General features: G+C 42.5%; 1 protein-coding gene across 1 annotated transcript in view; it reads left to right on the top strand.

Moving 5' to 3' along the window:
- Window positions 1-21,349, top strand: part of MMP21 (matrix metallopeptidase 21) — a 63,688-nt gene extending 42,339 nt beyond the window's left edge. Inside the window, exons 5-7 of the mRNA XM_077455497.1 lie at window positions 11,161-11,418; window positions 15,638-15,810; window positions 19,146-21,349. Of these exons, the coding sequence (XP_077311623.1) occupies window positions 11,161-11,418; window positions 15,638-15,810; window positions 19,146-19,445 (731 nt within the window). The 3' untranslated portion in view covers window positions 19,446-21,349. The remainder of the gene's footprint in view (window positions 1-11,160; window positions 11,419-15,637; window positions 15,811-19,145) is intronic.
- Window positions 21,350-21,574: the final 225 nt, after the last annotated feature.

Here is a 21,574-nt window from a genome sequence, read left to right as displayed (position 1 = left end):
TTATCTATTTATAAAAAAAATTAAAAATATTTTGTACCTTTTGCTATAATATCCCCTTTTAAAAAAAAAAAAAAAAAAAAAAGCAATTTTTTTTTATCAGTTTAGGCCGATATGTATTCTTCTACATATTTTTGGTTATACAAATCGCACTAAGTGTATATTGATTGGTTTGCGCAAAAGTTATAGCGTCTACAAAATAGGAGATAGATTTATAGCATTTTTAGTATTATTTTTTTTTTTTTGTAGTAATGATGGCGATCTGCGATTTTTATCGGACTGCGACATTATTGCGGACACATCAGACACTTTTTGATAATAAATAAATATCCCCCAAAAATATATAAAAAACGTTTTTTTCCTCAGTTTAGGCTGATATGTATTCTTCTACATATTTTTGGTAAAAAAAAAATTGCAATAAGCGTATATTGCTTGGTTTGCACAAAAGTTATAGCGTCTACAATATAGGGGATAGTTTTATGGCCTTTTTATTTTAACTTTGGTGGTATTTCATCATCTCTGTGTTTTTTATTTTTACACTATAAACAAAAAAAAGTGCGACCATTTTGAAAAAAACAGAAAATTGTTCCATACTTACCGTAATTTTCTTTTCCTGGTGCCTATCCATGGCAGCATACCTGTGACAAGCTCCGCCTTGGCTCCACCCTCAGGACTAGTGAATATTATAAAAGAAAAGGTTAGTACAGCCCCCGCATTCTCGTTAATATAGAATACCGAGGGTGGGAATGTATGCTGCCATGGATAGGCACCAGGAAAAGAAAATTACGGTAAGTATGGAACAATTTTCTGTTTTCCTGGTGCCTCCATGGCAGCATACCTGTGACAAATAACTAGCTGAGACGGGTGGGATAATGCTTAGAGGTTTATTTAAAGAATTTATTATTTAGAAGAGGCTAAGGCCGAAGTGATTGCCTGTCTGCCAAACTCCACTGAGGAGAGAGCTCCTGGGTCCACCCTGTAATGTTTCAGGAATGTGTGTTGGGATGACCAGGTTGCTGCCCGACAAATAGTTTCGATCGACACATTCGCTCTTGCCGCCCAAGAGGCAGAGACCGCTCTTGTGGAGTGCGCCCTGACCGCTGAAGGGGTCTCTAGTCCCTTTGTCCTGTACACCTTGTGGATGAGTTTGACGATCCATGAAGCGATCGTTCTGGCTGATGCCTCCTTTCCTTTACGTTTTCCCCAGGGAATTATGAACAGTCTGATGGAAGCCCGGAATGGAGCTGTGGCTTGGAGATAGCATTTCAGAGTGGAGGCGATGTCTAATTCATGAAGAGTGACAGAGTCCTGTTCAGAAAATGTTGGGAGTGCCCAGGGTTCTGACATGCTCAAGGATGAAGTGACCTTGGGAATGAACCCTCGTATTGTTCTAAGTTCCACTCTATCTGGGTAAAAAATAATATGATCCTGATCTGCTCCCAAAGCTTGGAGCTCTGACACCCGCCTGCCGGAGGTTATGGTTATCAGAAAGGCTAATTTTAAAGTTAGGTTCCAGAGTGATATTGAGTCCGAAGGGGCAAAGGGTGGATTGGCTAAGGACTCCAGGATGACCGTAAGGTCCCAAGTGGGAAAAGATTGTTTAGACGGTGGTCTGATCTTCCTGAAGGCCTTAAAAAATTGGATTAACAATGGGTCCTCCGCCCATCTTCTACTGGTTGCTGCTGAGATCGCTGACACCTGTACCTTCAAAGTACTCAATGCAAGACCCAGGTCCAGGCCTGCCTGCAGGAACTCAAGAATTTGAGATGACGAAGGGGAACCTGGATCACAGTTTCTATCAAGCATGAAGGTCTTGAAGTTGTTCCATACTTTATCATATATGTTGTTTGTGGATGGTTTTCTTGCCTTGAGCAGGGTTGCGATCACCTTGTCGGAGCACCCTAGGGATTGGAACCTTTCCCTTTCAGTTGCCAGATGTGAAGGTCCAGCCTGCGGGGATCTGGGTGGGTGTGACATCCTTGCGACAGGAGGAGGGGTACTATTGGAACTTTGACTGGAGGACTGGTGCTCAGATCCATTGCCGTAGGGAACCAAGGCCTTCTTGGCCAGTATGGCAGAACCGCTATCACCGTCGATGTTTCCCTCACGAGTCTTGACAGGAACCTCGGTATGAGGGGCCGAGGGGGAAAAGCGTAGGCCCGATCGCATGCCCACGGGGCTGATAGGGCATCTGTTGCCTCCGCCTGGGGGTGCGGAAATCTCGAGATAAACCTTGGCAGTTTGGTGTTGGATGCTGTCGCAAAGAGATCTAGCTCGAGGGGCCCCCACTGGATCATTATCCAGTTGAAGATTTCCGGGTGTAAGGACCACTCGTTGGTGTCTGCGAACCTGCGGGAAAGGCTGTCTGCCCTTGAGTTGAGATGGCCGGGCAGATAGACTGCCCTCAGGTCCTTCAGATTCCTTTCGGCCCAGAGGAATATGGGCTCCACCTCGTTCAGGAGGGATCTGCTGCGCGTTCCCCCTTGACGGTGCACATAAGATACCGCGGCCCTGTTGTCCATTCTGAGGAGAACTGGTTTGCCCGAAATCTCGAACTCCAGGGCTAGCAGTGCAAGATAGGCCGCTCTGAGCTCCAGGACATTGGACACCACGCCTGCTGCATTGAAGGACCATCTCCCTTGTACTGAGGTCTTGTTGGAATGTGCTCCCCAACCAGCTGCGCTGGCATCGGTAGTAATTATGATCCAGTCGACATGCCCTAGCGGGCGAGACTTCAGAAGCGACTGTCTCTTCATCCACCAATGTAGACTCCTGAGCATCCGGGTTGTCAGGTGTATGGGTTGGGATAGATATCGTTTGTTCCACATTCTTAAGAACTCCAGCTGAAAATGTCTCAAATGCCAGTGGGCCCAGGGGACCATAGGGATGCATGATGACATCCGACCTATCAGGCTCAAACAATTTGAGGCTGTCAGGTAGGATCTCAAGCTCACCTTCTTCATCTGTTGGATAATGGAAGATACCTTCTGAGGAGGGAGAGACACTGATCCTTTCATTGTATTGAACAGGGCTCCCAGATAGACCATCTCTTGGGTCGGAGAGAGAAGACTTTTCTCGTAATTTATCTTCCAACCGAAATCCACTAGTGTTGTTAACAGGATATCCCTGTGTTCTAATAACTGGGTTGGGTTCTTCGCCAGGAGTAGAAGGTCGTCCAGATAGTGATACACCCGGAGCCCCAATTCTCTCAGAGGTGCTATGATGGCAATCAGGGTTTTTGTAAAGACTCTGGGTGACGTGCAGAGGCCAAACGGAAGCCATGAGGTATGAGGAAAAAAAGGAGAATGCGGGGGCTGTACTAACCTTTTCTTTTATAATATTCACTAGTCCTGAGGGAGGAGCCAAGGCGGAGCTTGTCACAGGTATGCTGCCATGGAGGCACCAGGAAAACTATTTTAAATAGTTACCTATATATAAAAAAAATAAAAAATAAAATATAAAAAATATTTTGTACCTTTTGCTATAATATCCCCCTAGCTTTTTTTTTTAATCAGTTTAGGGCGATATGTATTCTTCTACATATTTTTGGTAATAAAAATCGCAATAAGTGTATATTGATTGCTTTGCGCAAAAGTTAGAGCATCTACAAAATAGGGGACAGTAATGGCGGTGATCTGCGATTTTTATCGGACTGCAACATTATGGCGGACACATCAGACACTTTTTGACACATTTTTGGGACCATTGGTTTTATACTCTAGTGGCCACAGGGTGAAGAGACGTAACATAACGCTGTTTCGCCCAGCCGTGCCATTCTGCTGCAGTAAAACTGTGGCGGCTGGTTGGCAAGTGGTTAAATGCAACTGGTGTAAATACATGAATTCTCTTGTAAACCCAGATACAGCAGTATATTCAGACTGGAAGAAGAGAAGCAGGGGGAGGGGTGTGCTAGTAGCTAATTGGGTGTGCTGCCTTCAAATGTATCAGCAAAGATCATGCTGACAGGAGAGAACAGTAAGATGGCCTTATCTGTCACTTGCTGCACTGTGACTGCCCAATCACAGACTGGGGTTGTTTCATTCAGATTAGGCGACCCGTCAGAATTTGTAACGAAAGTAAACTGAAAATGCTAGAGTAAGAATTTTAACAAATAGTTTATAGGGGAAGGTTTAGATTATTGTTCTTAATATGTTAAACTAAAAACACTGAGGGTCTGATACTACTTTGGCTCCTTCTTATCCAGTTCCTGCTGGAAGGTTGCATGCCCAGATAGCAAGGATAACTTGGCACAAATTTGTGACAGTGTTGAATTGTAAGTCTGTTAACTTGCTACACATTTTCACAGGCATGTTGTACACTCGCAGGGCACTTGAAGCACAAGTTCTAGTTGACGCTTTTCCAATTTGTAGCAAATTTTGCGTGGAGAGTCTCTAGCAAGAGCAAAGTTGCAGTGGTGATTCTACAGCAAGAGCTCTGCAAGTCTACAACATGAAAATTCAGCCACAGTGCCCCCCTGTGGTGGGATGACTATGGCACAACATAACTGAACCAGAACTTACAGCAGACTTGCAGAATGTTTGCAAAGAAAGTTGATCTGTAGTCATGCAATGCGGACATGCTGAGATTGTGCAACAAACTTGTGAAGCCTGGAAAGTCTAGCAATAGCTTAGCAAGTCATTTTCAAACTTACAGCACAATTGCTTGCTATCTAGGTGTATGTGGTCTCTTAGCGGGTGGGCTTCAACACTGAGAGGCCACATATATGCGCCCCTATTTAAACGTATTTCTGTACTGACAGCTCGCTTCCTGTGCATTCCCAAAACAGTTACCAGCGAATACAGGAAAGTCCCTGATGCATACTTGCGATTGGGAGCTTTGCGATCATGTGATCGCTGTGACTGCCAATCACAGCGGTCACATGGACAAGAATGCCCGCCTCCCGGCATTTAGAACGTCTTAAAGGGTCGGGGGCTGGAGGCGGAAAGGGGTAAAAGCAGTAGTAAACCTAAAAACAAACTTATTCGATTGCAGCCTACTAATTTTTAGAAGTGATAGTTGAATATTTTTCTTCTTTTTTTTTTTACTTTTTCTCCTTTATTTTCACATTTTGATCACGCCACTTCATTTAACAGACCAAAAGTGGCAGTTAGAGGGTTGTACAAACCATTTAACACTGACAGGGGTGCTTATAATGGTCTTCTTGTATTCATTTTTTTATTAAAACCTTTATCCAAAGAAAACTGTTGCTGTAATTGCTTAAAAAGTGTTAACTGGAATTAGGCTTTATTAGTCAAGTCCATCTAAATCTGCTAGCGCATCTAAAGCCCCATACACACTATCAGATTTTCTGCTGATTTTTTCCATCAGATTTACCAAAACCATGTAGTAGAAGGGCCCTGCCTGATTGCATACAAATTGAAACTCCTAAGGATTGATCTCATATTATTGGGTTTTGGTAAATCTGAAGGAAAAAAAATCAGCAGAAAATCTGTGTATGGGGCTTAACACTGCCCTCTCCCCAGACTGACAATGCTGCTGGCCAGAGGTGTGTCCTTTGCTCCTCCATTCAGAATGTGGAAAGACTTAAAGCGGAGGTCCACCCTAAAGTGGACCTTCCGCTCATCGGAACCCTCCCCCCCTCCGGTGCCACAATCGGCACCTTTCAGGGGGGAGGGGGGTGCAGTTACCTGGATAATCCAGGTAACTGCACCCACTTCCGGGACAGCTCTCTGCGGAAAGGGGCGTAACTTACGCCCCTTTCCGCAAGTGCCCGCCCCTTCCCGCAAGTGCCCCGCTGCCTGCTGGGAAACACACAGCTCCCAGAGGCAGCGGGGAGCGTCCTTATTGCGCAGCGCAATTCGCGCATTCGCAGTAGGGAACCGGGAAATGAAGCCGAAAGGCTCCATTTCCTGATTCCCATACCCAAGATGGCGGCGGCAGGACCCGACAGACGACCTAGCGATCGGCTTCGGGTGCCGACATCGCGGGCGCGCTGGACAGGTAAGTGTCACTATTTTAAAAGTCAGCAGCTGCAGTATTTGTAGCTGCTGGCTTTTAAAAAAAAAAAAAAAACGCGGAGTCCCGGTGGACTCCCGCTTTAAGTCTCATACACACGATCAGATTTTCTGATGGGAATTGTGTTATGACACACTGTTGGCGGAAAAACGTTTGTACACTCCATCAGACAATTGTCAGATTTTCCGTGGACAAATGTTAGATGGCAGATTTTAAAAATTTCCATGGACAAATGTCTGTTGTCCGATTTTTCCAAGCATGTGTACACAAGTCCGTCAGACAAAAGTCCCAAGTACAAACACACATGCTCAGAAGCAAGGACGAGCTGGAAATGGTCGATCTTGTAAACTAGCATTTGTAATGGAGAATTAACATTCGTGACGCGGCAAATTATGAAATCTCGAAATGCAGCGCACATTCTCTTCTTCTTTAATGGGATAATAATGAAACTGCTTTGCTGGTGATACTGATGGTGTTATTGCAAATTCATTTTCAAAGGCTTTTTTTCTAATGATATCAAGAATAATATTATTATGCTTTTTTTTTTCTGGGCAAGTTGCCACAACACAATTATCCCGTAGTTTTTAAGATCAAAGATACAACTATGTTGGTGTCCCTTGTCAATTTTATATTGTATTGTTTTAAATGTAACTGCCTACTCCCAAACTGTCATTTGAAGTAAAACACATAGCCAAGTGCATTAAAAAAAGAAAGCAAATAAAATGAGACGTGCTATCTGCCAATAGAACGTAACCAAAAAGTGCATTCTATGCATCCAAAAATATAAAAAATAACAAATCAAATCATTATTCAACCAAAAAGCAAAATAAAAGCCTCATGCGTGTGTCCTGCTTCTTAATATAGAGGGTCACCAATGCCAAGAGTTGGTAAAAGCAGGGGTCCGTCATTCGGAGATAATTTGGATTATTCTCCTGGAGCTCCTGCAGCAAAGGCATATGACATAATTGGTCACGATTAATAAAGCAACCAATTTTTGGTCCAAGAACTCCTTCTGTTCCTGGACTGGACTTGGGTCAAAGCAATAACTCCAAGGCCAATAATAAATAACATGTCATCTCCTCTGATTAGGTAACATGTCTGGTTGACGAACGGCTGTTCAGAAATGAACTGAAAAGCACCAAATGAAAAGCACTAAATAAAAAGCGTGAAATAAAAAGCACAAATCAACACTCACCAAACTACTACTAACACAAAATTAGCAGAAGAGCTGAAAAACCACGTAGTATGTCACTATGTTCGTGTTTGTTGGCCAACAATTCCTTGCCGTTTATATGAAAGACAAAATCCAAGCACACGCCTTTGGACAAAAGTCAGAGGTTTTGTCTGCGCAAAAATCCGACAGTGTGTATGGGGTCTTAAGCTTTGTACAAACGATCAGGGGCGTAGATAAGGAGGGTCAGGGGTGTTCAAACTGAAAAATGACCAGACAGCGTCCCTGCTATTTAACCTCAGAATCAGCACAGTAGAAGCAATCAGGGTTTCAGAGGAGAAGCAGCAGCCAGCCTTCTATTGTGCCCCATCCTCTCAGTATAATAAGAGGCCCCCCTGAAAAGCATGAAATTACTGCAAGGTCTCAGATGCTGGCAATTGACAGTGCACAGTTGAGGGAACTTCTGGACTCCTCCAGGTATCATATCACACAGCCGAAGGGAGACTGGGGATGCAGGAGTTTTTCCTGTACTTTTTCTTGTGCTGAATCTGAGGTCTGGTAACTGTGAAGGCCTGAATTTTCTGTTTTGAGAAGGAGGAAGCGAGAATTCCAGCCTGGGGGAGTTTCTTTTGGTGGGGGGGTTAAGCAAAGGGGGGTGGGTTTGCTTTTGGAAAAGGTGGGAGTTTCTTGTAGAGAAGTTTACAGGGGGTGGATAGTGACAGGGATTTGCTTCTGGGAGGGAGTTTGATTGAATGAAGGGAGATTTTCTTCACAATTAAGAATCTTTGCTGTGGGAGCGGGTGCTGACTTAGGGAGATATTTTTGCTCTGGGTGGTCGGTTTAGAGACATTTTAATTTTTGGGGGTATATTTCAGGGAGGGAGATATTTTACAGTGGGAATCTTTGCTTGGGGAGGGAGAGTTCTAAGGAGGGAGCGGGTTTTTTTTCCTTTAAAAGAGATGTTTTCTGACTGATGTTTCCTGACTTTAAAGTTAGGATCTTTCCACAGCCTGAACCCGCTGAGCGATGTCAGCTGACAGCGGGCTATAGCTGGCTGTCGGCTAAAAATGGGTCACAAAAGGGCAGAACAAACTGCACTCCCCAGGAGAAGTGCAACCAAGCGGTATGCCGTCCCTTGCATCGGTGACATCACCGGCTGCTTTCCATGTGAATATCTCTAAGCCCTTGTACACACGGTCGGAGATTCTGACGGAGTGTGTCCTATCGGACCGTTTTGTCGGATAATGCGACTGTGTGTGGTCTCCATCGGACTGTTTCCGTCGGAGTATCCGACGGACCAAGTTTTCCAACTTGTCCGTAAAATTTTCTGACAAAATGCTCCGATCGGACATACTCCGATCATGTGTAGCCTATTCCGATGGACAAACTGCCACGCACGATTTTCCGACAACTTTGTCCGACTGTGTGTATGCAACAGTTTCGGACAAAATCCGTCGGACAAAACCCAACGCATTTGGTTGTCAGAATGTCCGACCGTGTGTACAAGGGCTTAAACACCACCATTTTTTTTTCTTTTCATCTCTTAAAACATTTCATAAAATTTCTTAGGACAGTTTTTTAAGGTTTAAATAAACCATTGAATTTACTGCCTACCACAATATTTTGCCCCTTTGCACCTACTGAACTTTCAACGTAAGGTTTGCTCAAATCCAGTCTTGGGTCTCATTCATACATCCTACATGGTGCAGCAAGTATTCTGCAAATACCTGCACCCGGGATCTCAGATGTCCCAATCTCTTTTCAGCCTATCACTCAGGTGAACAGGCTGAGCAGCTGACAAAAAAAAAATCTGGGATCCTGGCTGTAGGTATTTATGGTATATTTGCCATTCCATAGGCATTTAGAATATGAATGAGAGTTAAAGCTTGGTTTACAAGGTAAGTTTTTTTTTCATTCAACCTTGAATGAAAAAAAAAACTAGGGAGCTTAGGAGGAGCTCGCTGTACTAATGAGTACACTACTGCGCCACAACTGTATGCATTGCATTCTATTCAGTTGAATGGGGATAATTTTTGCTGCGCTGCATTGCAAAGCCTCATGGCCTCACTCTGCTGTCTCTGCTGTTTTTACCCTACCTCCCTAGACATAAAAGTGTAAATGATGCCTTTAAGTTTGAAAGACCTGAACCCCCCCCCCAAAGAAAAAAAAATGATCAATGGCCCTGCACACTATACAACTTTTGTTGTCTGATTTACCAAAACCATGGAGCCTGTCTGATTGCATGCAAATTGAAACACTTATGCCCCGTACACACGATCGGAAATTCCCCCAGCAAAAGTCGGATGTGAGCTTTTGGTCGGAAATTCCGACCGTGTGTATGTCCATCTGACTTTTGCTGGCGGAATTCCTGCCAGAAAAGATTGAGAGCACGTTCTCTATTTTTAGGTCGGAAAAAGTACAGATCATCTGTACAAATTCCGACGAGCAAAATTCCTATGCATGCTCGGAAGTATTGAACTTCATTTTCTCGGCTTGTCGTAGTGTTGTACGTCACCGCGTTCTTGGCGGACGAAACTTCAGAGAATTTTTGTGTGACCGTGTGTATGCAAGCCAAGCTTGAGCGGAATTCCGACAGAAAATCCGCTCTTGTGTACAAGGCATAAGATCCCTTTAACACTGAGGCACTTTTCAGGCATATTAGCGCTAAAAATAGCACCTGTAACGCGCCTCTCAAGCCTCCCCAGTGTGAAAGCCAGAGTGCTTTCACACTGGGGCGGTGCGTTTGCAGGACGGCAAAAAAAGTCCTGCAAGCAGCATCTTTGAGCTGGTGCAGGAGTGGTGTATACACAGCTCCTAAAGCACCCCTGACCATTGAAATGAATGTGCAGTGCTGCCGAAGTGCCGGAAAAGCACTTCGGCAGTGCCACAACATGGGTGCTTTGAACCCTTTCCTCTGCCACTAGTGGGGGTTAAAAGCACCCCGCTAGCAACAGAAAAGAGCCACTCTAACAGCGGTAAAGTATTGCTAAAACTAGCTGCGCTTTACCGCTAACGCTGGCACCACCCCAGTGTGAAAGGGGTCTTAAAGTGGTTGAAAGCGCAAGAAAAAAAAACTTGCAAGACAAAGGAATAATGAGCTAGTATGCTTAGCATACTAGCTCATTATGAATTACTTACCTGAGATCGAAGCCCCCGCAGCTGTCCTTGTACACCGCTCCGATGGCCGACATCCCTCCCGGAGTTACTTCTGGGTATCGCGGGCTCTGGCGCTTTGATTGGCCGAAGCAGCGATGGTAACGGCACGTACGCTTCAGTGCGCATGTGCCAATGACGTCGGCACATGCAAACACAGGGTAGCTACAGGTAAGCCCAATTATAGGTTTACCTGTAGCAAAAAGTGTGTTGTAAGAGTTTACAACCACTTTAAGGTTTGATCTCCTATTATATGGTTTTGGTGAATCTGAAGGAAAAAAATCTACAGAAAATTGTATACTGTGTTTCCAGCTTAAGACAGGAAGTGTATTAATGGCAGTTTTAACAGGTGAGAAAATAAAGGAAAAAAACCCTTAAAAGAAAACTAATGTAGCTACCACATATAATCATTGCTAAGGTGCAATATATTACATTTTTGTTTTTGTGTTTAAAAAAAGCTTTAACATTACATCAAAGGTAATGTCGTTAAATAGGTAAGCAGCCATTTTTACATTTTATTAAAATTTATGCTATGTGAATGGGAGCATGTAAAAAAATGTAAGTAGGTGCTATTCCAATTTGGTTGCAAAAATAGAAATATCTTTTAATCTTATTTTACAAATATCTACAGGTCGGTAGTCTCCTGCTTTGATGGAGTTATATCTACAGTTAAAGGTGTAATTATGCAAGGTAAAGGTATTTCTAGTCAAGTTCTCAATGGCACCAGATACTGTATCTCATTTACCTTATTTATTAGTATGTAATATGTGAAGACCTTCTTTAGCTATTTCCACATAGCATTCAGATTCCAGCTATTATTTTCTAGTCTGATATTATACCTCTATATCCATTATCCATTTCAGGCTCATGTGAAGGACCCTTTGACACTGTATTTGATTGGGTGAGAAAGGAGAGGAACCAGTTCGGAGAGATGGCAGTCCGATACAACACATACTTCTTCCGGAATAGCTGGTACTGGATGTATGAAAACAGAAATAACAGAACACGGTATGGAGATCCCCTGGCGGTTTCCACTGGTTGGCAAGGAATACCCACGCAGAATATTGACGCCTTTGTACACGTCTGGACCTGGACCAGGGATGACTGTTATTTCTTCAAAGGTATGGCATACATTTCTTTTTTTCTTGCTCAATCTGTTTATCAATTTCCATGAGCAGATACAAATAGACATTTTGAACTTTAACCTGTTATGGACCACCCCACACAGATATACTGTGGCAGGGCAGCCCTCCTACATGAAATCCAGTACATGATTTCGCACACTGGGTCTGGGGCGCATGCGCTGCCCGTGACCTGCTCCCACCATGATTGGACACAGCGGGAGCCAATCAGCGGGTCCGGTGGACACGATGTCCACCAGGACACACCAACTGTTCTCAGGAGGGGCAGAAAGGCGGTCTGCCTATGTAAACAAGGCAGACCGCTGTTCTGTGAGAGGGGAAGATGCAGATCTTGTGTTAAGCAGGAATATGGTTCTCTGCCTTCCCCCAGTTAAAGCATCTCCCACACAGTTAGAAAGCACTCCCTAGGAGCACATTTAACCCTTTGATTGCCCCTGTTAGTCCTTTCTCTGCCAGTGTCATTAGTACAGTGAAAGTGCATTTATTTTTAGCACTGATCACTTTATTAGTGTCACTGATCCCCAAAAAGTATCACTTAGTGTCAGATTTGTCTGCCACAATCCTGCTAAAAATGAAGTAAGTAAAAAATATTTTTTTTTATTTTTTTATTTGAGGTGATCAAATACCACCAAAAGAAAGCTCTAGTTGTGGGGAAAAAAAGGGCATTGATTTTATTTGGGTACAGCGTCGCACGATCGTACAATTGTCAGTTAAAGTACCGCAGTGCCTTATCACAAAAAATAGCCTGGTCATGATGGGGGGTAAACCTTCGGGGGCTGAAGTGGTTTTTAAATGGCAAGTGAGCTAAACAGAGTACCATTACCTTAGGATAACAGGTCTATAAAAAAAGGGTACAAAAAATCAATATTAGACAAATGAGTTAGGTTATTTTAAACAATGAAGATGATCCAAATGGTAGGTTCAGGTAGGTGGTAGACAGGGTCTGAATACAAGAAGGGAATAGGTATTGGAGGGGAAAAAAAATAAGCCATAATGGTAAGCGCAGAAGGATGGAGGATAAATGGTGGACAGACTGGTGGGCTACCCTCTCAAAGAGTCTGAAGGTATTTGGTCAAATCCCACAGAAAGAGAGCGAGCTATCCAGACAGTCTGGAACTTTTCTAATTTATCACTGAGTTTTGTTTCTATTTTTTCATGCAGGAGAACTGCATCAATCCTAGACTTGGTTTTGCTTAGAGAGAGAGTTGACTTTTTCCAGGTCTTAGCAAGCGTCTGTTTAGCTGGCTTAAAATAACTTGACTATGCCTGGGGCCTTGAGATTCAAAAGGGCATATTGGGCTGAAAAAAGGGACTGTCATATCTGAAAGTTCAGAGATCATCTGGAAAACTGAATTCTTAAGGTGCTGTACTCCAGGACAAGACCAAACTTTTTTTTTTTAATCAGGCTACATAATATAGGAATAGCTGCAATTGCATGCCCTTTATTAGTACAGGGTAGTGTTACTTACAGTCTGCGCCAAAGGGCTTTTGTTTGCTTCTTTTCTGTCGATACAGGTCTATAGGAATGGAACAGCACCAAAATTCTGGAATTTCATCCCCGGGGCTAAACATCCAGTGTACATGAGAATTATGTGAATCAAAATAACAATATACCGATTTTCTTACGGTCTGGGCTAGACCTCGTTTTATTTTTTATTTGTGAAGCCAGCCAGTAAGCTCTGATGGCCCTATTGGCCACTCGGACAGTGTCTACTTGTTTGTTTGCCTGCTAATTCACCCATGACGGATTTGCTGATGCTGACACCATTTTATTACTATATATTGGTCAGAGCTCTGGCCTTTGTGGTTTCTTTTTCAAAAAATTGTATCTTGACTTTCTTTAATAATAAAAAGTTTGAAAGTAAAATTGAAGCTTTCCAGGCATGGAGCAGTTTGTTTTCCATCCAGATAAGTACATTACCAATCCAAAAGCTCAAGTGCAACACATGCATCCCTGTTGTAAAATCCACTTGTGTCTTCCACCACTGGGCTCATCCAGAGGAAACTAGAAGTCTGCTCACCGAGTTCCCACACCAAGCAAGCAATAGCAGCGGATAACCACATGGAGTTTCACATCCCAGACCTGTACTCATGACCTGGGATGCAGAAAAAGTATGGTGTTTGCCAGCAGCACATGACATGAGCCACTGATTTAAAGTGGAAGTAACCCCTCCTATCTTTTTTAGCCAAGGAAGCTGCCATCTTAGCCTCTGTTTGAACTGCCATGATGCTGCACATGTGATCAGTTATGACACCAGCCATTCGATGGTTTGACAGTTTGGTTGGGAGCACAACCAATGTGACCCTTACATTCCCAGCACTTGCCGGAATGTAACTTTTTTCTGTTTCAATATGTTTATTGAATTTTTGGATAAACAAGAGATTCATAAAACAAACTCTTTGATCGCCCATGCAGGGGCTAGAAATGTGTTAAAAATTATTAATATTGTTTCACAATTATCCTATGACCGTGCCATATCCCCAAAATGGCCGCTTAAGGGGGGGCTCTTCTCCAGCAACTCTCCTCCATATGAGGCAATGGCAGGAACCAGGATAGTGAGAAACCAGAGAGAAAGCAAAAAGAGTGAAAAGGCAGAGAGAGAGGGTCATAGATAGTAGAGGGGGAAAGGGAGAACCTGGACTCGGGAGCCCCACAAAAGGGAATCAGACAAGGCCCAAACAGGACGCTTGGAGTGTGGGGAACTCATAAGAGATCCATGGTTCCCAAATTTTGAAAAATTTGGCGCGAGTCATTCACAATACTAGACATTCGTTCCTGAAGCAACATAGCAGTCATACGCATCCTCACCCCTTGGAAAGCTATGGGTTGGGTCTTCCAGGCTTCAGCTATAGTCAGCTTAGCCACTATAAAGAGGCACGTAGTCAGCTGTGGCGCCAATAAACCAGATATTGGACAATGTAATAGAGCTAACTTAGCATCCCTACGGACCGTTAGATGGAAAAGGGTCTGCAGAAAGCCAAAAACCCTAGACCAGAACCCCACCAGTATTAGGCAGGATCACCAGGTATGTATGACATCCCTCCGCTGTCCACAGTTGCGGAAACATCTATCAGTACTTCCCGGGAAAGCATGAGCTGTGCGGGCCAGGACAATTTCCATCAGAATAGGACCTTATATACTGCTTGTGTTAAATGAGCATTTGGCCACCATTTTCCAGGCCTTACTCCAGTATTCTAGGTCTATGGGGGACTGAAGGTTCCTTTCCCATTGGGCCGTATAAGAGAGGGGTGCTAATGATGAGCGTCCATTCAAAGATGCATAGACAGCCGAAATGAGGCCGGGGGACCCAGGGGCATGCTGACATGCATGTTCAAAAAAGGTCTTTTGAAATGGGTAAATGGACGTGCGGCGCAAGGCAGTAATCCAGAAATTTAACTTTTTTTAAAAGTTAACTCTATGGGTTTACTTCTGCATTAGGAGGTTTGAACTGTTGCCAAGTAGATTCCAATACAGCTCCAAGGCTGAGGACTCCATTAAATGGGGACACATCCAGGGATGGCATCTTAAAATTGGGGAATGCTCCCAGAAATTGGTGACGTCTGGTCAGCCTACTTTAAAGAGACCCTGTCACCACATCTGCCATGAACTGATAATCACTAGAAAGTGTGCAACCTGCACAAATTTAAATACAGTGTCCCTACCTGCTGCAGCAATTCATGTTGCCTAAGCAGACTCATAAGTGCTGCTCAACTTTCAGAAAATTATCAGTTCTTACAATGTCAGAGCCTCAGAATTCTGTGCCATCCACAGCAGCTTCATTCTTGCTTTCTGTATACTTGCTTTGAGTCAGTGACTCAGCATTGCAACCATAAACAGCCAAGCAACTAGGATTTTTGAAAGGAAAGCAGAAATGGCAGCCTTGGTATTTCTCTTAGGAAAGGTTTACTGTAAGGGGTTAAATTACAACACGTCTTTAATGTACTGGAAAGAAGATAATTTTGTGTATCCTTAAGCATCATTCCTTGCTGCTTTATATAACATGGTTTGTATCTTGTAACTGCAGGTCATTTGACCAATGTTACATATTATGAGTGTTATAATGTGAATTAATGGTGGAGTCCCCAGTCCACAGAAGCTCTTTGATATCTATTATGAAACACATTGTATGAGAATTGCGAGTCAGTGTTGGCTGCTCTGGAGAATGGTATCCAATTATTTTCTTTCATGTGTTAATAGGAACTCAGTACTGGCGATATGATGGTGAAAATGATAAAGCCTACGCTGTGGATGCTCAGGGAAGGACCTACCCCAGACTCATCTCCGAGGGCTTTCCTGGAATTCCCAGTCCCATCAATGCTGCATATTTTGATAGAAGAACTCAACGTATATTGTTTTTTAAGGACTTCCAGGTGAGAGTCAATTTCTATAATTCTCTCATATTGTCAGTTGTTTGTTGGCCAGCATGATGTGCCTTTCACCTTGTGGGGTTTTCCGTCTGTTTATTGGCAGGGTTGGGGTAAAAATTACAGTAAGTGTAGAGATACACAGACCAATTCTTCCCTGCCCGAGATTGCTTGTGTGTGCCGCCATCATTAAAACAACTGTCTCAGAGATGATCATTAGACATTTTTTTTACAACATCCTATGTATACAGTGCCTTGAAAAAGTATGCACACCCCTTTACATTTTCCACATTTTGTCACGTTACAACCAAAAATGTAAATGTATTTTATGTGATAGACCAACACAAAGTGGCACATAATTGTGAGGTGGAAGGAAAATGATAAATGGTTTTTAACATTTTTTACACATAAATATCTGAATAGTGTGCCGTGCATTTGTATTCAGCCCCCTTTACTCTGATACCCCTAACTAAAATCCAGTGGAACTAACTGCCTTCAGAAGTCACCTAATTAGTAAATAGAGTCCACATGTGTGTAATTTAACCTCAGTATAATACAGCTGTTCTGTGAAGCCCTCAGAGGTTTATTAGAGAACCTTGGTGAACAAACAGCACCATGAAGGCCAAGGAACACACCAAACAGGTTAGGGATAAAGTTGTGAAGTTTAAAGCAGGGTTAAGTTATGAGAAAATACCCCAAGCTTTGAACATCTCACAGAGCACTCTTCAATTCATCATCAGAAAATGGAAAGAGTATGGCACAACTGCAAACCTACCAAGACATGTCCATCCACCTAAACTGACAGGCCGGGCAAGGAGAGCATTAATCAGAGAAGCAGCCAAGAGGACCATGGTAACTCTGGAGGAGATGCAGAGATCCTCAGCTCAGGTGGGAGAATCTGTCCACAGGACAACTATTAGTCGTGCACTCCACAAAGCTGACCTTTATGGAAGAGTGGCAAGAAGAAAGCTATTGTTGAAAAAAAGCCATAAGAAGTCCTGTTTGCAGTTTGCGAGAACCCATGTGGGGGACACATCAAATATGCGGAAGAAGGTGCTCTGGTCAGATGAGATCATATTTTGACTTTTTGGCCTAAAAGTAAATTGTCATGTGTGGCAGAAAACTAACACTGCACATCACCCTGAACACACCATCCCCACCATGAAACATGGTGATGGCAGCATCCTGTTGTGATGCTTTTCTTCAGCAGGGACAGGGAAGATGGTCAGAGTTGATAAGTAAGATGGATGGAGCCAAATACAAGGCAATCTTAGAAGGAAACCTGTAATGCCACGTAGACACGACTGGACTTTACAGCAGACTAGGTCCGACGAAATCAGTCCGTCAGACAATCCAATCGTGTGTGGGCTAATCCAATAGTTTTTTCATAAATAAAAAAATACAACTGACCTAGAAATAGAACATGTTTCAAATCTGTCCGAAGGACTCAATTCCTATCGGGAAAACTGTTTGTCTGTATGCTGGTTTGACGGACCAAATACGACGCAAGGGAAGCTATTGGCTACTGAACTTCCTTTTTGAGTCCCGTATTACGTCATCACGCCGATGGCATAAGTCCGTTGGGAAGACCGTCTGACCTTTTCTGCTGGAAAGTCCAGTTGTGTGTACGCGGCATTAGAGTCTGCAAAAGACTTGAGACTGAGGCGAAGGTTCACCTTCCAGCAGGACAACAACTCTAAACATACAGCCAGAGCTACAATGGAATGTTTTAGATCAAAGCATATTCATTATTATTATTATACAGGTTTTATATAGCGCCAACAGTTTGGGCAGCGCTTTGCAACATGAAGGCAGACATTACAGTTACATTACAATTTGGTACAAGAGGAATCAGAGGGCCCTGCTCGTTAGAGCTTACAATCTAAAAAGGAAGGGTCAATTGATACAAAAGGTAATAGCTGTGGGGGGATGAGCTGATGGAGGAAGTAAAACAGTATTCATGTATTAGAATGGCCCAGTCAAAGTCTAGACCTAAATCCAATTAAATATCTGTGGCAGGACTTGAAAATAGCTGTTTACAGATGCTTTCCATCCAATCTGACAAAGCTTGAGCTATTTTGCAAAGAAGAATGGGCAAAAATGTGACTGTATAGATGTGCAAAGCTGGTAGAGACATCCCCAAAAAAACTTGGATGTGCAAAGCTGTAATTGCAGGGAAAGGTGGTTCTACAAAGTATTGACTTAACGGGGCTGAATACATACATATGCACGCCCCACTTTATTACAGATCTTTATTTGTAGAAAATTTTGAAAACCTTTTTACTACCACTTCACTATTACGAGACACTTTGTGTTGCTCTATCAAATAAAATCCCAATAAAATACATTTAGGTTTTTGGTTGTAGGGATGTGAATACTTTTTCAAGGCACTGTATATATCTATTGTGTCCACTTCCATATATGCAAGAGACAGAGTGAAAGACCACGTCTTCAGCACGGAGGAGTCCTACAACTGTCAGTTCCTCATCTGAACTCCTGTACAGTAGTCCTTGGCTGTCGCAGGGGTGCTGCATTGATCAAAACATATTAAATATCTGTTATATAACGTTGAACCTCTTTCCACTGAGTCACGTCCCATTTATGGATGTGGGTTCAGAAAACTGCCCATCACAACACACATTGGGGTCATGTAACTGCGCAACTATTGCCAATAAGAGGAAGGAACAATGTTGTCTCATCCAGGTGCACCATTGTAGCTAGAGTTTTGTACTCCATTACCTATTTCTAGAAAATGCAAAATACAAAGCAAAAGAGAAACCCCTCCATAGCCTAATGTAATTTAACGCAGACATTCCACCAAGATGCTGTCTCTGTGTATCATGCTGTGACATCATGAGGAAAGGAATGCCAATAACTGGTAAATGAAAGGAGGAGGAGAGAGAAAAAGGTTACTGTGCTTATGCCTTGCACATGAGAACATGGCTGAGATGAGCTGAGACAAACAAAATGGATGTTGCATACAGCTTTTCATGGGCCTAATGCACACAACCTTTACAATAAGGAGTCCCTAAAATGCAACTGTACTTCAAGAAAAGGTTGTTATTATTTAAATAATATGATATGCCTTAAATATTCATCTTCATTCAATAACAACCTAAGGAGTAGATAACATCAGGTAAAAATAATGTAACACACAGAAAAAAATGCATTGGGCTGGTACTGACAACTAAGGACTTAAAACCTTCAAATCCCAGTCCCCAAAAACCAGAAACATTTGGCTGCTATGAGGTCACTATCTTAAAGGTGATATTTAGATTGCTGGACTACCATAGGAGTTTATATTGATCAGAAATCTTACTTATTCTTGAACTCATTCACAGGTATACGCCTTTGACATCGACAGAAACCGCATTGCTCCAAATTTCCCTAAGAGAATTGTTGACTTCTTCCCAGCAGTTATAAAGAATAACCACCCAATGGGTCATCTGGATGCTGCATATTATTCATACACCCACAACAACCTCTTCCTGTTTAAAGGGAAGGACTTCTGGAAAGTGCTTAGCGATAAAGACAGGAGATCAAATCCCTCCCTGCCCCAGAATGGAGTGCTGCCACGCCGAGCCATATCCGAGCAATGGTTTGATATATGTAATGTGCACACAACACTTCTGAGGCTATAACCATGGAATAACTGTGCATTGCTTGGAAACAGTGACAAGTGGGGATTTACACTCCACGCATTCTACTATAGGAAAACTGAGAAAAATTTATACTCTGGACATCATCGTGCAGCTGCTGAGGAAATTCCGGCTTGAATTGCCAGCAAGAGCAGGCACTTACAGTTGCGTTAGCTAAAAGAGTGATGGTTACTTCAGAGAAAAAAGTACACAGAAATCTACAAATCATGTTGTGGTTGGCTTGGACGGTTTGGTCCACTAATGGTTCTTCATTACTGCAAGAATTCAGATAGAGCTCCCTCGCAGCCCTGTTGCTCAGCTGAAGTCCTCAAGTCCCATTAATTACTAAACTGCTCAGCTGATTTTTATATTCTTCTACTGAGTGATTTAACTACTTATTGGCTATCGCCTCATTAGCAGCACATTGACTGGATACAAGAACAGCTCAACTATTGCTTAGTCGCTATTTAGAACAACTGTATTTATTCCACATATAAGTCTGTAAAGAAAGCTGACAAGTATGTGCTGGTGGAGGACATTGAGAGCCAAAGTTGAGCACCAAGTTACTAAAGACTGCAAAGCACAGAAAATACTGCACCATTTGTTATGTTTCTATATTTTTCATGCTGTTTGTGAACTTACTTCTTAAATTGATCAATGATCCCAGTAGTGCTTAAGTTGAGGCTCATTTTGGTAGGGGTCCAAGTCCAGGAGCTATGCGGTTAAATATTTTGGTTAGCGCTCTTATAACTTGTTTGTACTCCTGCTATAAGGCATTAATGCAAATTGTTTGAAATGAAAAAATGGTTTAGAGGGTATTGTCACATAATTGGAACTCACAATGAGTTGCAAATCCATGGGTCTGCTGCTGCTGGTGTACTTGTTCAGGCAGGGTTTAGCAGGAATCATAAAATCTTTTCACTATAGACCTATAATGAGTTGTGAACATAAAACTGTGGGATTGATATACTTTTCAAAGGAATGAAATACTTAGCCTTTCCTGGTAAAAAATGCTACTCCAGGTTCCTTCTAGTACTAGCCATATGTTTGAATGCCCAGGCACTTTAGCCTGCAGTAGCATTACTTCCAGGATAGGACAGAATATAAAAAATTTATTCTACAACTCCTACAACTCCTCATCTTTCCTGGCAAGACTGGTAATATAGCTTTATGTAAAGGCCCAACGGCCCAATGTAGATCCTAATTCCATTATCAGGAATTAGGCTTCACCAAAAATGGTTATTTTGGAATTTAAAAGCACAGCTCCATGGTCATCGCTGAATACATTTTAGATGGAACTCCTACCAAAACATAGAATTTTTTGAAGTTTTGGAAGTTAACAACCTGTCAAATCTTTGGTGACCACTGGAAACCTCCACAGTGGGGGCACAGACATCAGACAGGTATCTACATGTCTAACTCCTGTACCATTGAAAGTTTTTAAGAAACATTTGGCTGAAGTTCAGGTTTAAAGAGAGCTTCCAACTATAACACAGCTGGGATAATTCTGGTAATTTAAAAGTGTGTATATGTGTGTGTGTATATATATATACATCACACACAGACACACACATGTGTATATATATGAAAAGATAAAGCACAACGTCTCTTATAAAGCGGACAATAGATGGGACATACTTGCCTATCTTGCTCTTTAATGACACTACAGCTAACCAATGCTGTTAAGACTTATGCAATTTAAAGGCAATAAAAGTGGAACCTGGTGAAGGTGCATTGGGACACACAGATTAACATATCTCCCATCCTATACTCAGCTTCTCCTAGGTGCCACTTTGTGGCGATCTGGAAACTTTGTCAAAATATTCTGTGACGGTACAATTTATTTGTAGACTTTTCAGCCCTTTTTCTGAATAAATATTTTTTTCCCAAAATATTCAAATAGCTAAATGTATATTTATCAATAAATTTGATTTAAAAAAAAAACCCTATGAATGAGTTTCTCTTTTTTTAAAAGCCTTTTGTCTGATGTTGAACCTATTTCCCTATTGCCAACATCTAACTTACTCTAAACATACTGGCAGCCACATTCAAAAACAAATCTATCTAGCTCTGCAAAGAAACAGTTGCTTTATTAACCTCTTTCGCTCCGGTCTGGTCCCACACTGAGCTGT

Source organism: Lithobates pipiens, unplaced genomic scaffold (genome assembly GCF_037356315.1).
Source record: "Lithobates pipiens isolate NorthernLeopardFrog02 unplaced genomic scaffold, aLitPip1_a1.2 Scaffold_25, whole genome shotgun sequence".
Lineage (NCBI taxonomy): Eukaryota > Metazoa > Chordata > Amphibia > Anura > Ranidae > Lithobates > Lithobates pipiens.
Note: the sequence above shows the minus strand (reverse complement) of the source record. Positions and strands in the feature narration are given on the sequence as shown.